The 19,491-nt window shown below is 44.1% G+C and overlaps 1 protein-coding gene across 3 annotated transcripts in view; it reads left to right on the top strand.

Annotated features, from left to right (window-relative positions):
* Window positions 1–416: 416 nt before the first annotated feature.
* RAB31 (RAB31, member RAS oncogene family) overlaps window positions 417–19,491 on the top strand; it is a 58,868-nt gene continuing 39,793 nt past the window's right edge. Inside the window, exon 1 of one of the 3 annotated variants that reach the window (XM_085220771.1) lies at window positions 417–568. In XM_085220771.1, coding sequence (XP_085076897.1) covers window positions 545–568 — 24 coding nt within the window. In that variant the 5' untranslated portion in view covers window positions 417–544. Of the gene's footprint in view, window positions 584–14,091; window positions 14,140–19,491 lie in introns of those variants that run through there. The other 2 variants (XM_085220769.1, XM_085220770.1) reach the window with 2 other exon arrangements.

The raw sequence follows: 19,491 nt of genomic DNA, 5'->3' as shown, positions 1-19,491 counted from the left end.
GATCTTAGTGGTCTTTTCCAGCGTTAAGCATTTTACAATTCCTTTGATCTCTTTCTTCTGTGTGACTTACAACCCACGACAGACAACTCCCTGACAGACACAACCCTCTTCTGCTTTCCCAGGGCTATAGCATACAGGTGCTTTCCAGAAGCCCTTGAATTTGGCTACCAGGAATAGAGGGGGGGAACCTGCCAACTCCCCTCACTGATCTCAGAGGACTGATCTTGACACCAGCTGCAAACTGGTATTCATCGTTACTTTTCTGTGTGTGGGACGCAACCCAGGCGCTGACTGAATCAAACAGGGGTGGTTAACACTAGGGTCGTGTAAAAACAGAGTTGGCCTTTCCCCTCCTTTCTGCGCTCGCAAACCCAAAGGCAGACCCCGGTAGCGGCTCGCAGCTGAGTCGGCACGGCCCCGGGGCAGCGCCGAGGCGGGGCCGCATGTGACCGCGGCGGGGGCGGCTCGGTGCCGTGCCGCGGCGGGGCAGTGCGGAGCGGCGGCGGCGGCGCTGGGCGATGCGGAGCGGCCGGGCCCCGGGCAGATGATGGCGATACGCGAGCTGAAAGTGTGTCTGCTTGGAGTGAGTAGCGGCGGGGACAGGCCGCGCACCGGAGGGCTTTCCCCTTTCTCGGCTGGTGGAGGGCGAAAAGGGTTTTGCCGCCTCCCTTCCTGCGGGCCCGTCCGGGGGCCGGCGGGCGGTGGGAGCCGAGACGGGCGGCTCGGCGGAGTGAATTCCTCCACTCAACGACCTCTGGGGGGCGAGGGGGTTTTCCTTTTCTTTAGTTTATTCTATTTCTTTTTTTTGTTGTTGTTAGTTTTGAACTTCTTTTAAAAAGAGGAAACTGTTAGGAGGCGGGACCTGCCGCCCCCTCCCCGCTGCCGGAGCCCCCAGCGGGTTCCCGGAGCCAGCCCCGCTGCGCGCTCCGAGCTCCGACACTGTGGGGCCGGGGCGGCGGGAGGCGGAGGAGGGCGGGATGGGGCGGCGGCAGCGGCTCGACCCCACCGGGACGCTCGCGTGGTGCGAGCCCCTCAGCCCCCTGCTGCTCGCCGTGTGCTGAGCTTACGGGCTCTCGTCTTTCACTCGACTGCTTATAGGAATGTCTTCCTTGCAACTTTTGTCTCGTCTTTCACTTTTTTCTTTTTGTGTATGTGTGTGCGTTTAACATTCGGAGCGGCAATGTGCTTAGCTGTGCAATTTGGCTCCGCCTGCCCCCCGCTCTGCCTTGCACTGAGCGTGCTGCTGGGGTGGCAAACAGTGCATGGGGCAGGCCCTCTCCTCCAACAGCTGCCAGCTGAGTGCTGCTGTTTGCCTTGGTGGTCGTGGGCTGATGGTTGGACTTACTAATCTTAGTGATCTCTTCCAAGCGGAATGGTTCTGTGATCTCCAACATGTGGGATGCGAGTTAGGCAGCTTTTAGCATAGTATCTCCATAAGCGTTCAGAGATCTACGTGAAGAAAACTTTTCGGAGTGAATTCTTTCACACAAAGCAAGTGAGCCGAACATTTGGAAAACAAACTACTGCAGTCCCTCCTGCTCCCTGTGGTTTGTGTTGACCTTGGTCTGGATGGCATGGGTACTTTGCCCCAAGGAGGTGCCAGGATGTGGTGCCAGGGCATGGGGAGTTCAACCCAAAGAGTTTGGAAATGGCCATTCCTCCTTTCTTGATGAGAATTCCCGCCTTCAGCTTTTAAAATGGCACAGAGACAAAATAAATGTGGTTTATACAAGCCTGAGGAGTCTGTGGTAGAGCATGTGGATATGTCTTTATTTTTTATTCCCGAGTAGAAAATCTTGTAATTTTATAGAGATGAAGTGTCCTGTGAAATGACATTCCTCTTGCCCACTGCTTGTTGCTGTTTTGTAACATTGACGTGTACTGGAGGTTTTGCAGGGCAATTGTTTACTTCTTTTAGAGCAAGAGAAGAAAGCTATCATGCAGCTCTGTGTTCCTAGGAGTATGCAATTACTCTGTAGATTCATTAAAATGGCAGGGAGGCAGTTGAAACCCTCAGGAAGATGTAAGCATCTGTAGTTATATTTGCTTAGTAGATAATGATTAGAGGGATGTCCCTTCCTGGGTTTTAATAGTATATAATTCTAGGAAGCTATCTCTTTTGATCCAACGTGTCTCATTTGCTGTGGAGGCCGATGCTTTGATTCTCCAAAAGTAAGGAATCCTTCATATCTCAAATCCCCTGATGAAGTTCAGACTCCTGAAACAGGGAAACTGCCTGTCTGTGTGAACAACTGCAGTCATCAGTCAGCTGATCTGCTTGAAGTTAGATAGTAACCTAAAAATTTGTTTGTGCATCTACTGAGAGGAACCTTGACAGCTGCCTTCTCCATGAATCCTGGGCCTGGCTCATTCATCTGTGTTCTATCTAGTAGCGCCCTTGATAATCAGTTAAGTTCAACATGTCCAAGTCCTAAAATGAGTTCTTACTCTCATTAGAAGTTAAGGACTAACTTGCTTTATAAACCTGTCTTGCTCTCCACTTCTGAACAAATCAGACAGGAGAGTCACTGACTCACTCTGCCTTGGTACCCTGATCTTGTCTAGACCTTGTCTACAGCCCTCAGCTGTGCAGGGAGCCTCGACTTCAGTTATTTCTGCCAGCTCAACATTCCTGAGTGAGGGGGAGCTTGTAGCTGGCTTAATGTTGGCAAAGGCAGCATCTCCACATACCTCGAAGCCCAGCTTCGCTATAGAAGGTGCGACTAGGAGGGTGAGGAGAACAGAGAAAACAGAGCTGTGCTCCATGCTGTTCACTCCTCCTGCCGTGCTGCAGGACCAACATTTGGCCTGGAGCCATAGCAGCAAAGATAAAGAGTAAGTTGATGGCTCTTGAAGGAAACCCCTCATTGGCTGGGTCATGCTGCAGCACAGAAGAGAAGCTGGCCCATTGTTTTCAATGTAAATCTATCAAAACTTGGATTTTGGTGTCTGCATTTTGTTCATTCTTCCTCAGAAGTAGCTTGTGTTTTTTAAAACTCTGTGGGTGTGATGAGAGGAATTTGGAGCAGCCTGGAGTCACAGAATCAGTCGGGCACAAGGAGGTAGTCCTGAGGTTTATGTAAGAAAATACTTGTAAGAGACTGATGGAGGGGAATTTGGGGGCAAATTAAGCCATGTGTGAGTCATTTGGAAGGCTGGCTTTGTTGGTCGTGGAGCTTAGTTATTCATGGATCTGGGAAAGCAGTGCTCTTTGAGGTGAGATGGTTTCTGTCTGCTCCTGCGCTGGTAGGAACAGGATGCCTGCCTAATGGCTTGATGCCTCATGGCCTGAGGTGGAAGAATAGGCAGATAGAATTTTATAGCTATCCTGAGTATGCTGCTGTGCAAGTGGCCTCAAGCCTGCTCTGGAACTACTTCACCTGGTAAATTACTGCTGCTGGGTGGTGATGCATCCACCTGTGGAATGCCTCCATCCTAGTACAAGCAACTGCTTGAGTATCTACTCCAAGCCCTGTCACGTCACCCCAGATTCCTCCTGGCCTCTTGCTCTGACATGTTTGTTCACATCAGTTGCCCCCACGTTAGCAGTTTCTGGTGCTGAGCAGGATTTAGCTGTGATGTGGGGGAGTGAACTGCAGCTCCCATTTGGCGTGACTGACTTTTCTGTCTTGAGTGGAAACCCTTCCAAGGGAGTGAAGGAGCGTGGGGTGAAGAGGCCAAGTGTGCTTTTTCTGTGTTGAAGTGTGGCTGGTGGGAATGGCGTCCAAGTGTTCTAATGAGGCTGTGGCTGTGGAGTACCCTGTGCTGTGGCTGCCGACGCTGTCTTCAGGCAGGCTGAGGAGCAATTTACGGCCCTCTGCCAAGTCCTGGCATAGATGTGTGGCAGCCACGGCAGATGTTGCCAGGTCTAGGACTGAGGTAAAGTTTCTTGTCTTTGTCACTTCCTGAGGAAACTTTGACAGCACTTTAGAGAAGCTTTGGGAAGTGGCTTGCCAACTATCATCTGAAGCGACTTCCATTGCTGCTTTCCTTTTGGTTTTGTTTACTACATTTTTATGTACTGACTATTCATCACAGGACCAGAGGAGTTAGGATTGAGAGAGACTTAGAGGGAATCCCTTGGTTCTAAAGCTCCTCTTAAAGCTTTTTTGATACACTTGCTCTAAAACCTTGTGACAGTTTTCTGTTCTCTCCAGGGCTACCTTCCAAAGCTTATATGTGCTTACTGTAAAAAGTTTTTTCCAAACAAAGCACCTAAATCTTCCTTGCGTAAGACTTCATTTTTTTTCAACTATTTGTTTGTGTTTCTACTTCCTTGCTTGCTGGAAGACACTTTCTGCTAGCACGTAGTCTTCAAATGCTGCCTTGGTGAGCCTAAACCTGTAAGTAGAGTGCCATCTCCGCTGTGGAGAAAGTCTCCTCAGTGGTTTCTCTACCACCGGATCCCAATGGCCAGCTATGGAGAAGTTTGTTACATTTGTTGGTGTACTGCACCTTGGTGTGAGGTGTCTGCGCATGGAGTGTGGAACTGAGCACACAGCTGTTTGGTATTTAAAATCATTGAGAATATGATAGTAGATTTCTTGAGGGCAAAATCTCAGTTTTTCCTATCATGGTGTCATTATAATATAAGGATCTGCATTGAACTTGATGTTGGATTAATTCCACCAGTGGAACACAGACATGTTAGACCTTACAGTAAGAAGTTTAAGTACCTACTCTTCTCTTTTAAGTAGTAGTTATATGGAATGTGGATGACTGAGAATCTTTTGGTTTGTGTTGGTGTTTATAGAAGACTACAGTTTTATTTCTTATTGGACTCTAAGATGAGCTGTAGTGTTGTAACCCCAAATTGAATTAGAGGGATCAAAGTAGTGCAGAAAACAAAAGTGGCTGCAAGTCTTGGAAATTCTAGCCCCATATCAGATCATGCACTTGGCTGGACAATGATTTTAAATCTTTGGAGACCCAAGGGGCGGGCAGCCAGACATGCAGGGTTAGCCTAACTGCATGTGCCCTGTTTCCTTGTGCAGCTTGGTGAAGTGTACTCTGAAGTTTGCACTTAAATGAACTCATGGTGCTTCCATGTTCCATTCCTTTACCCTGCCATTCAAAAGAACAGTCTACTAGGGCACTGAAGAACATTGGGACTGTGGTTATTTTGTTTTGAGGAAAAAAAATAATTATACAGAAAAATCAAATTACATAGTAAGTGAGAAATGCCTTTTCTCCTGTATCGATAGACAATTATGTTCAGTATTTTTTTCCTATTAAATTATAAAATGTGTTTAAATGGCATGATTAGATTTTCGCAGTGTAGATACTAAGTATATAGCTAAACAGTATATCATGTAGAGCCGTGGAAGACTGGAATTCAAGTTTTCATATTGACCTTGGCCTGACTGCTTTCCTGACATATTTCCAAACATATTTATTTTGTTGTATCTTCCAAAAATTTTGAGTGGAATTACTTAGAAAAGTCAGTAAACTATGTTATGACCTGAATATCTTTCTAGGGAAAGATAAATGTAGAGGCCAAATTCTGCTTTCGTGTACAGCAGCTCAACCAGACTGGTGGTTATGGAGGAGTAGAAGGCAGAACTGAAAATGCTTTATTTTCAGTAGTTGCAAAGCGCCCGAATGGGAACTTTTTTTGTCACTAATAAACTAAGCAGAAAAATAATTACCTGTGGTTGACTGTTGTTGGAGAGGATGGTGTGTAACCAGCTCCCATCACCCAAGCATCATCTCTCAGCTACCATCCACTGGTTTTGACTTGCTTGTTGAATGAGACTTTGCCATCCTGATGTGGCTGTTGTGCATGAATCACATGCAAGCTGTTGTTTTACTGTTTGACAAATCGTATTTTTTTCTCGTTCAGGCTAACCCAGCTCCTAGCTTCTGTCTCTCTTTTTTGCTTTCCTAGTATTGGCTAAAAAGCTGTGAGACTTCTTGTTGAACAGTAATCCTGAGAAAAGAAAATTCTTTCTACTAAAATAAGGAAGTTAAATTGGTAGTAAATTCAATGTTTTGAAGAATGAGTGTTGCGTTCACCTTCCTTACCGAAGCAGTGCTGAAGCAGTGTGTGAAGCAGTCACAAACTGTGTGCAAAAAGTGCATGGGGGGGGAAAAACACTCATTCTGTTTTCTTGGTTTTTTTTTAATTTACATTTAAAGTCTGTTTTCTGAGGTTTGTGTTGATAGTAAGACTTGTTTTTACAGCAGTAGTTTGCTTTGTTACTGTTTATTGCAATTCAAATCCAATTAGGGAAGTGGCAGAATAGGCAGTAACTGTGCTGATCTTGGGCAAATACCCCTGAATCTGCAGGGCTTTTGCATTTGTATGGAAATTACAATGCTGGTGAATTTTGCTAGTAGTAAGTTGTATCTGATTAAAATATGTGGAGGCTGTAGACTCTGCAAGTGTACTGGTTGAATGAATGATATTATTTCTACAACTCCTTGTTGTGAGGAGCAGAGAGGCTACAGCTCTGCTCTAGATGATTTCAAGCAGCTGTCTTTTCTTTTTATTTTACTTCTGCTCCCTCTTCCAGATGCCACCTGCCCAGTCTTCAAGGCTGGACAGTCCTACAGGATTTGCTTTTTGAGCGTATATTTCCAGACTATGTCCCGTTCTCAGAAAACAAGCCGTTGAGTGTAAGGCAGTTTGTTTCTTCTCTTCAGCGGCTCTGGTGGCTGTATCTCAACTTCTGCTGACGCAGAGTGGTGGTTTAGATCATGATGTGACTTCTTGGTCATTGTCTCTACCTCTGTCTGGAGGCATGATAGTACCTTTGCTTGCATTTCCCCGAGGTGCTTCTGAGGCCAGACAATGCTTAGCAGGTGGGTACCCAGACATTCCTCCAAAAGGGTCAGGAAAGCTGGTGGAAAATTGGGAGGTCACTCTGGTACATTGGATCCTGACTGGATTCCTGCAGGGAAGAAAAGTTTGCCCTGGGTAAGATGGACAGTGTGCTCCACAGGCATTTTAGCCCTGCGGTCTGGTGCAGGAGCCAGGCCCACAGCAGCTAGCTGGGGACCGGAGACCACAGCCCCCTGTGTGTTGTGGGAGCTCCCCACTTTGTGGCCAGAGCTGGCTGTTGGTTTGCTGACTGGGCTGTCTCTGCCTTCTGAGGAAGGAGGAGGAGGAATGTAGCTTCCTATTTGCTTGAGGTCTCTTTTTCTGATGGACTTTTCCTTTGAAAGCCGCTGTAAGTTCAGTCTAGTCTTCTCCATATATACATAGTATCATTAAGGTTGGAAAAGACCACTAAGGTCATCTAGTCCAGCCATCAGCCATCACACCCTGCCCACAAACCACGTCCCTCAGTGCCACGTCCACACGGTTCTTGAACACCTCCAAGGATGGTGACTCTACCACTTCCCTGAGCAGCCTCTGCCACCGCCTCACCACTCTGAGAAGGCGTTTCCAAATACCCAGCCTGAATCTCCCTGGTGGGACTTAAGGCTGTTCATTACCCCTTATCCTATCAGTAGTTATCTAGAAGAAGCCAGCCTCTGTTGTAGCTGTAGAGAACAATGAGATCCCCTCTGCATAATTCTAGCTGCTGAGCCTACTCAACTTTGCAGCAAGTTTAAGCCAGTTTATTTCCCCTCCCCCCTTCACTTCCTTTGGATAATTACAAAAAAAACCCCTTTAGTTTCATTCAGCACTAATCATGCTGCATGATTGGATTGTGCCCTGCTGGTTGGCAGGGTAGAGCAAGCTCGATGCTCTGCTCCCTGTCAGGGCTTGCTGTGCCCCTAAGTAAGTTTGGACACTATCACAGGCAGGAAAGCAGAAGCTTTTGCAAGCAGTCAGTGGACACGAACAGTGGGATGCTTCGGCACACTGTCTTGTGTAAGCAAATGCCAATGTTATAATTTACAGTCTCCAGGCTTGCAGAGCCACTAATGAAAGCTGGACAGCAGTCAGGGGAACAAATGTTTTTTATTTCCATGTGACTATTTTTAAACATAAATTCTAGTGTGTGGTTTTCATGTTTTTTGGAGAATAGGGTAATCTTTTTGGTTTTTGCACTTTGTGTTTGGAGTGGAGTAAATTCTTGTTTGGGAAACACGTGGAAGCACACGTGCACAAGATCCGGCTCCTGAATGCTTCGTGTCCTGAAGTGATCGTTTCCTGTGTGTCAGCAGGGTGACAGGATGTGGCTGACGTCACTGAATGTCCCGGCTGGACTGGTTACTCTGCTGTGCACAACTGCCGTGGATTATAAACGTTGTCAGAGCAATCTTTTAAAGTGACAACTATTAGCCTTCTGTATGGGCTTACCTATTGTTGGTGCTGCTTAGAGCAGATTTTCCTTTACTTTTGAGCCTGTCTGTAGACAGAGTTAGAAGAACTTTTAAAGTAGGCTTAATTTTGATTGGTTGATTTATTTTTGCCTATTTAATCCTGGAGCAAACAAAGCTCAAGTATAGATAGAATCTAACTGTTCTCCATCCAAGCTATATTGCAGAGCAGTGAGACAGGTCTGAAGTCACTCACGTACCCTTCCATGTGTACTGGTGTCCATTGACATGCACTGGAGTAACTCTGACCTTCTCTATCTTACACTTGTAGCCATAGACTCATAGAACCACGGACTACCCTGACTTGGAAGGAACCCACAAGATTCCAACTCCCAGCTCCACACGGGGCTACCCAGAATTTAATCTCTGCATCTGAGAGCAGTGTCCAAATGCTCCTGGAACTTTATCAGCCCAGTGCCATGATCACTGTTCTGGGGAGCCTGATCCCGGGTCCCATCCACTGTCTGGTTAAGAAACTCTTCCTAACCCTCCACTTTCTCATCACGGCTCCATGCTGTTCCCTCGGGCCCTGTCGCTGTCACACAGAGCAGAGCTGAGAGCTGCCCCTCTGCTCCCTGTGAGGAGCTGCAGCCACCATCAGGCCTTCCCTCAACTCCTCTGCTCTGTGCTGAGCACACCGAGGGGCCTTGGCCATTCCTCATCCGTCCTACCCTCTGGACCCTTCACCATCTTCGTAGCCCTGCTGGTAGCTTGTATCTCGCGTATGTTCTTGTATCTTGTGTATATTCTTCAGACATGTTCTTTTCTTGCTTTTGAGTATGATACTGGGAATTCAGTGGCAGAAGATGAATCCTTAAGTGTTTGGTTAACATTTGGTTGGTGCCAACGAAGGGCAGCTGTAATGGAGATCACTGGGCTTCAAGAGCATGATGAGAGCACTCACTTGATTGTGGCATAGGATAGTACCTAGGTTCGGTTTGGCTCTTGGGACTTGAGTGTATTTTTAGCTTCTTGATTTAAAGGAGAGAAAACACATTATCACTATGGTTAGTAGTTTGGGAGTTAGAAGCATATTAAAACTGAGATACTTGAGGTGTTTGTCCATGTGCAGTCACAACTGTAATCTCAAGCAGTTTCTACCATCTGTGGAAGCAAATATTATGATTGTTTGCTTAAGATAGCATTTGTTAATTTAAGTAAACTGTCATTGGCTGACAGACACTGCTAGCAGTGCACAAAGGCACACTTCCTCACTGTGGCTGGATGAATCTGTCAACTGGTAAACTCCTGGAGGGACTTGGGAAGTGAGAAAGAATGCATTCCTTTTACTGAATAGGAAGTACTTTTCCTCTTTTTTTTTTTTTTTTTCTTTCTTTAAGTGAACTAAATATAAGTAGGTGTATTTTAAGAGTTAGAAAATCGGCCCTTCCAGTGTAGCTCGTTAAAGATGATATGAACTGGAAGCTTCCAACCACACTTAGGCCACAGGGTTTTCGTGGTGTGCTGATTTCAACTTTTGTAATTACTATGATGATGATCTTACTGTTAGGATAACCAGTTCTTGAGTGTGCTACAAACAAGGGTTTCTGTAGCCTTATTCCTCAAGTCAGCTTTTATTTTTTTAAAATATCATTCTTGTGGACAATTCAGCAAAAATCTTGCTTTATTTTTGTCTTAGTTTGCTTGAACATCAATGAAGAAATTAAGCAGGTAGTCCCATGTTTAGTCTCATCCACTGTTACGACACAGTATTATTTGTGCTATTAGTCTTCTACATTAATGTCTCCCCCCTCCAAGGTATCTTTAATAGCATGCCTGAGCATTAGACAGACATCTGGAATATGTTTTAAGCAACAAAAATGTCAGCTTTATAAAACCAGATAACAGAAGATTACATCAGTATTTATGTTACAGAAGCCCTAATTTGAGTAGAGTCCTTGTGAAGCACAAGTTGAATTCAAAGCACCGGGCTAATCACTTCAGCAGTGTGCTGGGGTACATCCTTCAGCCTTAGCTGAACAGACTGAATTGATTTCCAGTCTTAAAGCTCTGCACATACTTAGACAGCCAAACGCAGTGCTATGTGGAGGACAAAGATAAAGTCTATGTTTATTAAGTATTTGAAATAACACAGATCTTGAGCCGTTCCTGTCATTTAACATTAAAAGCTCACTTTTTCCTGTGCTTGATTTTCACAATATGCTAAACTCTATGAAAGTGCTGCTTTAGTTGACTAGGTAATTTAATTGACCCATAATGTTGTGACTAGGTTTGCATTTTCCTTTAGGCTAGTGTAAAGAATGAGAGAGAGAACTTCGGGGGCTTGTAGACTAGAAGAGTTGTAAAGGACTAGTAGGGGAGAATGAGGAACACAGTAAAATCTGAGAAGGGGTGAGGGAAAGAGAAGCTGAAAGTAGGGAAACAAAGTCATGCAGAGCAAACAAAAAAATGTGGGGTGAAAAACCCAGCAGCTTCTTCCTTCATTTCAGCCTCCAGTTTCCTTTTTTTTTTTTTTTTTTTTTTTCCTCCTTTGGTAGCTGTAACTTTGTAACTTTGTCTTAATTAGCTTTGCTTCGTTTGTGTGTCAAAACATTTTTTCCCACTGAACTCACGGAATTGTTGTTTATACTGTACTAAATCAAACAGTACCTTTTGGCTAGTCGAGAATGCCCTAACATAAATCAGATAGCTGAAATGGAAGGTCCGGTATGATTTTTATGGGCTGCTTGACACGTCATACAGAGTCCTTTTGCCTGTCATTGTGCTATGTCTGTAGTTAGTGGCAACTGTAGGCTCCATCCTGCATGGTCCACACGCTGCACCAGTGCCTGCTATTCTTGTCTCCTGAGCTCTGCATATACTGAACTTTGTAGTTTAGCGAAACAATTTGAAATGTTCCATTGTGTTTTCAACTGAGAGTTGCAATGCTAGTGTGCTTTTGGCCATTGTGGTTGAATTGCAGTTTCTGAGAGAAGTGGGGAAAAATTATCAACACTTAAACTGACTCACAGAGGAAAGTTAGACACTTTTCTCTTAGTTACTTTTTGGTGGAGAGAGGAAGGTACATGAACAATAACAGCAACAAAAACGGTTTCTGCTCATTTAAAGGGCTTTTTCCTAAAAACATAAATTCCATGGCAGCAGTGGTACCAGCTTTGGGAGATATCAAGTTGAAAATCAGTGGGATGTGAAAGCATTCAAGAAACCAGCTGCTTAAAGGATACAGCCTTATGCTGATAAAGTCTTTTATTTATTAGCTGCTTGGTACAGATAACTTTGCCCTCAGTATGTTCACAGCATTGCACACAATAAATCCACAGATTTAAAAAAAACTCAGCCCTGGCTTTTTCTATGCTGTGCTTGCTATTATCTCTCCTGTTTACTTTTGTGAGTGACAGAGGAGAATGTACCAGGTGGGTCCTTATGATGCTATTTAAATTAAGTGGTGATGTCTGTAGTGTTAGGGAGAACTTCAGGGCCAGAGAAGAGATGAGGGTGAAGTCACTATTAATCTGAATGAACTAAACATAATTGTTTGGAAAAAAATCCTAGCATATGCTTAGGTTTATGCAGACCTCCCATTGTCCATTCCCAGTTTTGCACATCAGTTTAGGAAATAAAAACAGCTGGTTTCAGGGACTTTAATAAATAATGTGTAATAAATAATGGCAAATTTCAGTAAATCTCTAACAACTCCCATCACTTGATGCCCAGAGGGAAGGCATGCTTCGTAACAAATGAAGGATTCCAGAGACTGTGGGTGGGATGGGAAATTATAAGGGCATCCTGGCTAAACAAGACGCTGTTGGTCAGAAGTCCAAATGTTGCTCTGTTGTCAAATCTCACTACCTCAGAGCTTCAGTGGCCATCAGAGATTCCTGACTTCACAGGTGCTGGGTGCATCAACTTGAAAAGAACTGGTAAGCAGGAGGAGATACTTTGTCAGACTTCTGCTATTTGGCCAATGTAAAGCTTCTGTTGGTTGCCACAAATGGCTTGGATTCAACATTTCAGGGAGAGCATGGAGCAGAGCAAGTTTATGAGGGCAGGAAGTTGTTTTTCTGCCTCTGGTGGTTCTTGGGTACTGTGTCACTTGCTAGGATTTTACTAACTCAAAACAAAGATCTGGAGCTGTGATGCTGGTTTCCATTTGTTAGGGGAAATGTCTTTATATAGCTGCTTCCTGAAACTGTGCCACCTTCCTTGCTGTCGCACACTGATGCAAGAGAGGTTGTCCTTTCTCCAGAGTTCAAGTTTCAACTGGTGTTTCAGCTAGCACTCGTGTGGCTTTCTTATTCCTCTTTCTCATCTGCAATAATAAGTTGCAGGTGACCTGGGAACAAATTGGAGGAGGAATGTCTGTGCGCTGCTTGCTGAGCTTGTAAGAGGGCTGAATTCCCTTCAAACTTGCCCATCCAAGTTTTCCAGGCAACTGCCTGACAATATAAATACTACTGAAATAGTAAGCTGAATAGCAAGAGCCATTTCTTCAAGTACTGTATAGAACTGTTGTGCATAAATTTGATTGCGTATGAGTTGCTGCCTTCTTTTAGTAGGAGAAATCGAACCAGTGTATTTGAGCAGTAAACCAAGTTGTTTTCATCCAAACTGGGATTTCTGGACAATCTGTAATAAAAAACTATAAATGTTTGGATTGAATTATTGACTCCAGACTGACTGGAGGACTTGACAATACCTCTATAGGGAGAAAGTATATCTGTTTTTTCTTTATTATTTAGTAAGATATACTAACAAGTCTGTATTTTGAGATTCTGGCTTTAGTGATAGGATTTGTCATCAGGAGAGGTGGTGTCTTGGGCTTGTGAGAAACAGCAATTCAGGTCAAAGACTATCTCCTTGTCATACGATTGTTTGGAAAGCTTCAGCTGCTGCAAATACATGCAGGGAAGGTTCACTTAAGAAAAGAACTTAGTTTGGGAGGAATAACACAGAATTATTTCTCTTTTTTTGCTGCCAAACTATACTCAAAAACATTTGTTAGGATGCTGTTTCCTAATGTGTTTACTGAATTATGTAAGCCTCAGGTTATTTATGTCTTTTAGTCTAAAAATTGAATTTAGTTTCTCTCATGACTGCATTGCACAATGATGATGAATGATATTTGACCAGATTACACTGGTATGTGTACATGTGGCCTGTAGAGATAACAGCCTGCAATCACTACTCGTTATCATTGAAAATGGGAGGTACGTTGACTTGTATACCTATCCCTTTTTTCAAGTTGAAGGCTAGTTATCTGAATTCTTAAGCAGATTTTACTCATAAATGTTTTTACTGTATTTTAATAGGAATTTCTGCATGAAGAGCAGTATATCAAATATGTATTTAGAGAGTAAGTAGGAAGGAGATGTTGTGTGAGTGTTGAAGGTGTCCCAAGTTTGTCCAGAAAATAATCGGAGTTGCCGGATGTCACTCTCAGTCAAATATGCAAGCATTAAAACAAGACTTAGGTACTTTTTCTTTGTTTTGCTTTAGCTTCATTTAGCTTGTCCCTGATGAGGTCTCACATACTCAAGAGATCATCAGGGCTTGCACTTGGCTCCTTCGTAGCTGGGAGAGGTGTTGAATGGTGATCACAGCCCATCTATAGCATCACCAGAAGAAATTTCCAGTGGTCTGTTTTCAGTTCCTCACCTGAAAAATGAAGTGATAAAAATGGACATGATCATATTTGACTATCTGTGGTGTGCTGAGCAGGGAAGTCAGCAAGAGGGCAACAGGAAGAGGTTGGTACGGTAAACTGGGGTGGTAGAGTGAAGAGGTGGAACAGTGTGTCAGAGTATCAGATGATACGTTTTCTTGCCACTTTCAGGACCTCTGTTTGGGTAGATTTACCTGCTTTTCTCCGTTATGCTTTGGTCAAGAGGATCCTATGATTTGGAGGTGAGTAAAGGGCAAATAAAGAAAAAGCATGAATCTTTGAATGATAGGTGCTCTATACATTCCCACAGCTACAGATTTCCTGAAAATGAGCAGGTAAAAATCTCTCAGGTTGATATTTTGTTCAACAACTGTTACAGTTTTTGTTGTTGTTGTTTTGTTTTGTTTTGTTTGTTTTTGGTTTTTTTTAATGCAGCAATTTATCTCTGGGGTATGGAGAACCCTTTCCAGCTGTCCTTGCTATTTTCTCACCACTAATTGCTGTGCAGTGGTCCCTTGGTGACAGCAACAATGAGAGATGCCTATGTTTTTGAGGGAAGGTGCTCAGTCACTCTTCTTTCCATCTGTCTGTCCCACCTGTATAGCTCTTGCAACTCTACCATGTCATCTTCCTCCCTCCCTACTCAGGCTCTTGTTTCCCACCTCATTTGAGCATTTAAGCCAGTGCTCCTTTCTTCTTTCTTCCTGTTCTATTACGGCCATGTTGTCTCATTTCCTCCTCCCTTAGTACCAGGAGTCACCAGGTGGTGCTATTTCCCATACAAATGCCCTCCTTTGCATTGCAGTGCCCTCCAGCCTTTGGAGAAGAGTTTTACAGCCTTAGGTTTTGTGGTGCAGCTTCCTTCGTGGGCAGCAGTGTCAAGGAGTTTTGCTCTTTTCCATAGGCTCTGTCTTGAGACAGTCCCTTTAAGCAGAGGTGTTCCCTGTGACTTCATCAGCCAGTGGCTTGTTTGACCTGGAAGTCCTCAAAAGACGGGACCGCTTCTGCATAGCTTGTGACCATGCTGCTATGCTCCAAAGCTGCTTTAGTGTTATGAAATCACAAACAAGTCTCAATTAAGGTGTCCTTTGCAATACTGGGTTCCTACCTGGTCCCCTTGCATCTGGAGGAGATTTTTTTTTTTTTTTTAATTTGCAGATTCCTTAGCATGTGCTGTAACTCCAAAGTGACTGCTTCTTGAAAGCTGCTCCTCTTGTTTCATCCTCTCATCATTCATCTGCATTGATACCACCTTACTTCTAGCTGTTGCTTTTTATTATTATTATTCTTTTTTACGGAGGTCAGACTTTTACTTGAAACTGTAGAGGATGTTCAAAACAAGGAATCTTAAGGAACTAGCCAGAACCCCCAAAAGCCACAATTTTAGGTGAAGGAATGCAAATAAATACCAAGTTCCTGTCTTTCTTTTCGCCAGGCTAAGCACTTCTTCCTTTGCAGCACTCCCTGCCACATGCTGGCAAGGGCAAAAGAAATTGAATAATTGAGATTCTGCTCTTTGATTTTAATTTAATATCCTCTGTTTCTCTTGATGGTTCAGCTACTGTGCTGAATTTGTTGACTTGTGAGGGGAAGGGAATGTTTAAGAGAAGATGCAGAGAACCTGATGGAAGTTTGTGGCGAAGCAGTTTCTAAATGATGTTAATAATGACTGAATGCTATTATCTCTGCTGTCCACTCTCATGCTAGCATGGCAGTGTGGTTAGCTTACGCTGCAGTATGAGCATTGATGAGACATACATATTTAAATTAAGAGTATGGATTTGAGTTTTTATGTCCGAAATAGATGAGCTTTAAAAATTGAGTGTTCCCATGCTTTAAATCTCTAGGCTGACTGCAGTGTTAATCTTTGTTGTTTGTTAATATATTCTGCGGTGTTGTGTCTACAGAGTCAAGCTGAAGAGGGAAGGGCTAAGACAGTTCTGATACTGACTCACAGGCTATATTTTCTTTGTTATTTGTGTTTCTGCTTTGTATCGTGGTTTTATTTGTTTTTACTGTATTGGAGTTATTTTAAAAAATAGTTTTGAAGGGAGCAACTTTGTTTTCCCTTTCCTCCTACCACCTTCTGTATAAATCAAGATTGCTTTGTAATCCCATGCCAATTTTAGGGTAAAGGAGAAGAGGAGGAGTTGGTAGGTCACTGAAGAGCAGTCAAGTTTGTAAGCTCTGAGTGAGCACAGCAGTCTTATGTGCCACTTTGTGTTTTCCTGGACTGTGAGTAGTTCAAGTAACTGATAGTCCTCACACCCATTGCTACTGCAGTGTTAAACAAGGATTTGTTCCTTACTGCTGCTTTAATGCCAGTTCAATCACTGGACTATATATGAAGGACTGATAACTTTCCTTCTGACTGGGTTATCTTTCCAGCAGTCTTGTCTTCTTTCAAAGTGATAACGTACCATCTCTTGAGTCCCCACATCTGGATCCTTTGTTAGGATAGCAGAATAATAATCTTGTAAACTCCTTAGAAGAGAGTTTGGTTTTGGTTTCATAAAATATATAAAATAAAACATGTAAAGATGTGAATCACTCTAGGACAGTGAATTTATTGTTAATGTTAGCTCCTATATAGATACTAGCTGCTCTCTCATCTCTGGCCAAGCACATCCCTTTGAAAGGATGACAGAATGTTCTTGGCTTTTGTACTTTCTGGTTTGGTGAGGTCACTGTGTGTTGGAGGCTCTGACAAAAGTAGATGGATGGAGAGATCTTAATATTGCAGTTCAGGCTTGGGGGAGTGTGGGAAATGCATTTTTGCCTATGCGAGAAGAAAGGATGCCACAAAATACTCAAGTTGTATCTGAAACTTGGACATTAGAATCTTCTGTCTCTAGAAGATTACTGAGCTTAGGACGTGGTGGGAGAAAGGGAGAGAACCTGTTGCAGTGAGTGTATGAAAAGTGGTTTTTAGCTTTCAGAGAAAGTCTGCAAAATGGCAGAACAAATAGGACTGTGTTCACTACCTCCAAGTAATGCAGATAGCAGAGACGCAGTACATGCCCAACTTTCCTACCACAGTAGGATGTGTGCAGGATGCATGTGGAAGGAAACCACATGCTGAATAATCACATTAGTATGTCAGCCCAGAACCTGGCAGCAGGCGTATGAGGGCTGAGTGGGAGCGGGAGAGGTGGCTATGAGACATCTAGCTCCAAGGAGAGGCAGAATTGGCAGTCACTGTATGCATTTTGCTACTCAGTGTGACCAAATGAAAACAGATAGAAAAGGGATTAGATAATGCTATCTTATCTGTGAGTGTACGATGCACTAAGGCTTGGCTACCAGATACTTTTTTTTTTTTTTCTTTTTTAAAATGGCAATTAGGGTTATTCAGGTAGTATTGAGAATACTTACACCAAACGAACTCACTTTCCAGACACTTCAAAGGCTCCTTACCACTGCAGCATCTAAGCACTTTGCAGCTCTCACTGATTTATAAATCCTCATAATGCTGTTATGAGGTAAAATCAACTAACTCCTGTTTTCATCTAAGAGCCAGTGAGTTGTAACCTATAGAGCCAAAAATTCCTGTGCCAAACATAGTCCTCAAAAACCTGGGAGGAGGAATTGTGCTGTAATATGACAAGACTGACCTGGCTGGGATAGAAAAACAGCTCTGCAAGCAGGCAGTGTGCTCCCTATCTGTAAATGAAATTGCAATTAATCTAATTCTAATGCATACCAGAGGAAAACACCTTACTCTGCAGCTATTTCATGCTCCACAACACTTGTGTTAGCCTGAAATTACGCTAACAATTAGAAGTGATGTTGGGGGGGGGGGGGGGGGGGGGAGGAGTTTGCTGTGAGAGAATTGATACAAACCGTCTTAACTGGATGGGGGAATAGTATATCCATTTACTTAAAAGGTGCTGATGTTACTGTGTATTACAACTGTAGGGAAGAATAGAAACACGGACAGGAATGTTCTTGAACAGCTCACATAGAGAGGACCGAAAGAGCTGTGATGAAAAGGAAGCCAAAAGAGCTGTACCTGAAAAAGTGATAAGCTGCGGAGTAACTCTTGACACAGTTGTGTCAAGATGAATGCATTTGTTCTGGGATTCTGAGGAGCTCTGGTAATGCATTGGAACAGGCTGGCCAGGGAGGTGGTGGAATCTTCATTCCTGGAGGCATTAAGAAACATGTAGATACGGCACTGAGGGACATGGTGAGTGGGCATGGCGGTGGGCTGATAGCTGGACTAGATGTTCTTAGTGGTCTTTTCTGAACTTAATGATTCTGTGTTTCTGCTCCAGTGTTCAGGAGTAGTGTTCCTGTTCATTTGGGAAATATCTTTTATTTGGAAAACTGCACAATAGCTTGTTAATGGTCCTGGAGGCAAACTCTACTTCCAGTTCTTCTACTTGGGAATTTGTTTTGTGATCAAATGTCCCACAAACTGTTGCAGCAAATCCACTATGTCCCTTGTGGCTGAAGACTGTGCCTGATGTTGCTTGGACCTCTTGTTGCAGTGGTACATTGCCAGGCTTCTGCAAGCTCTTTAGAATTCCAGAGGCAATAAAGTCAATTCAGGATGGTGGTGAATGGACCACTTGGCAGAGGGCCAGAGGGCCTGTCTGGGAGGAGCTCCAGAGCAGAAAAGCCAGCTACTTTGGGTAGCAGGCTGCCTATGGCCCAGTGCTGCAGTTCGAGAAGGTGGCTGCTAGCAAACCAAGAGGAAAAAGACCTGCTCTGAGAATCAGGTTGCTCATCATGGAAACAATCTAGTTCTTACAATGCAGACTGTACAGAAAACTGGAATTTACGAAAGTTACATGTCCTGAATGAGAAGCATGTACTTCCCCGATATCCAACCTAAATCTTCCCTCCCCCTACTTAAAACCATTTTCCCTTGTCCTGCTGTTATCTACCTTTCAAAGAGTTGATTCCCCTCCTGTTTGTAGGCTCCCTTTAGGCACTGCAAGGCTGCAGTGAGGTCACCCCACAGCCTTCTTTTCTCCAGGCTGAACAAGCCCAGCTCCCTCAGCCTGTCTTCGTAGGAGAGGTGCTCCAGTTCCCTGATCGTCTTTGTGGCTCTCCTCTGGACCCTCTCCAACAGCTCCCTGTCTTTGTTGTACTGGAGGCTCCAGACCTGGACGCAGTACTCCAGATGGGGCCTCACAAGAGCAGAGTAGAGGGGGACAGTCACCTCCCTGTCCCTGCTGACTGCCCGTCCTTGGAGGAGTTCAAGGCCAGGTTGGATGGCGCCCTGGGCAGCCTGGTCTAGTATTAAATGGGGGGAGGTTGGTGGCTCTGCATGTGACAGGGGGATTGAAGATTCATGATCCTTGAGGTCCCTTCCAACCCTGGCCATTCTGTGATTCTGACAGCAGAGGCAAACCTTCAGAGCACCTCAGCCTGCTTTCCCCTGGTTCAGCCTGCAGTCACAGGCAATATTATGTTTCTGAAGCAGCTGGGAGCCCATGTGTCAAGCCTGAGGCTTGCATTTTTCTTTGTGTGCTTATGGGTTTGCTCACTTGATGCATCTTGCAGATGGAAAAACTGAATCCAGCAAGAGGCTTTGTGCACTTCTTCATAGAGGCCACCCTTCTGCAGGTGCCTGGATCTTTACT

Source organism: Meleagris gallopavo, chromosome 3 (assembly GCF_905368555.1).
Source record: "Meleagris gallopavo chromosome 3, MGAL_WU_HG_1.1, whole genome shotgun sequence".
NCBI classification, from domain to species: domain Eukaryota; kingdom Metazoa; phylum Chordata; class Aves; order Galliformes; family Phasianidae; genus Meleagris; species Meleagris gallopavo.
Note: the sequence above shows the minus strand (reverse complement) of the source record. Positions and strands in the feature narration are given on the sequence as shown.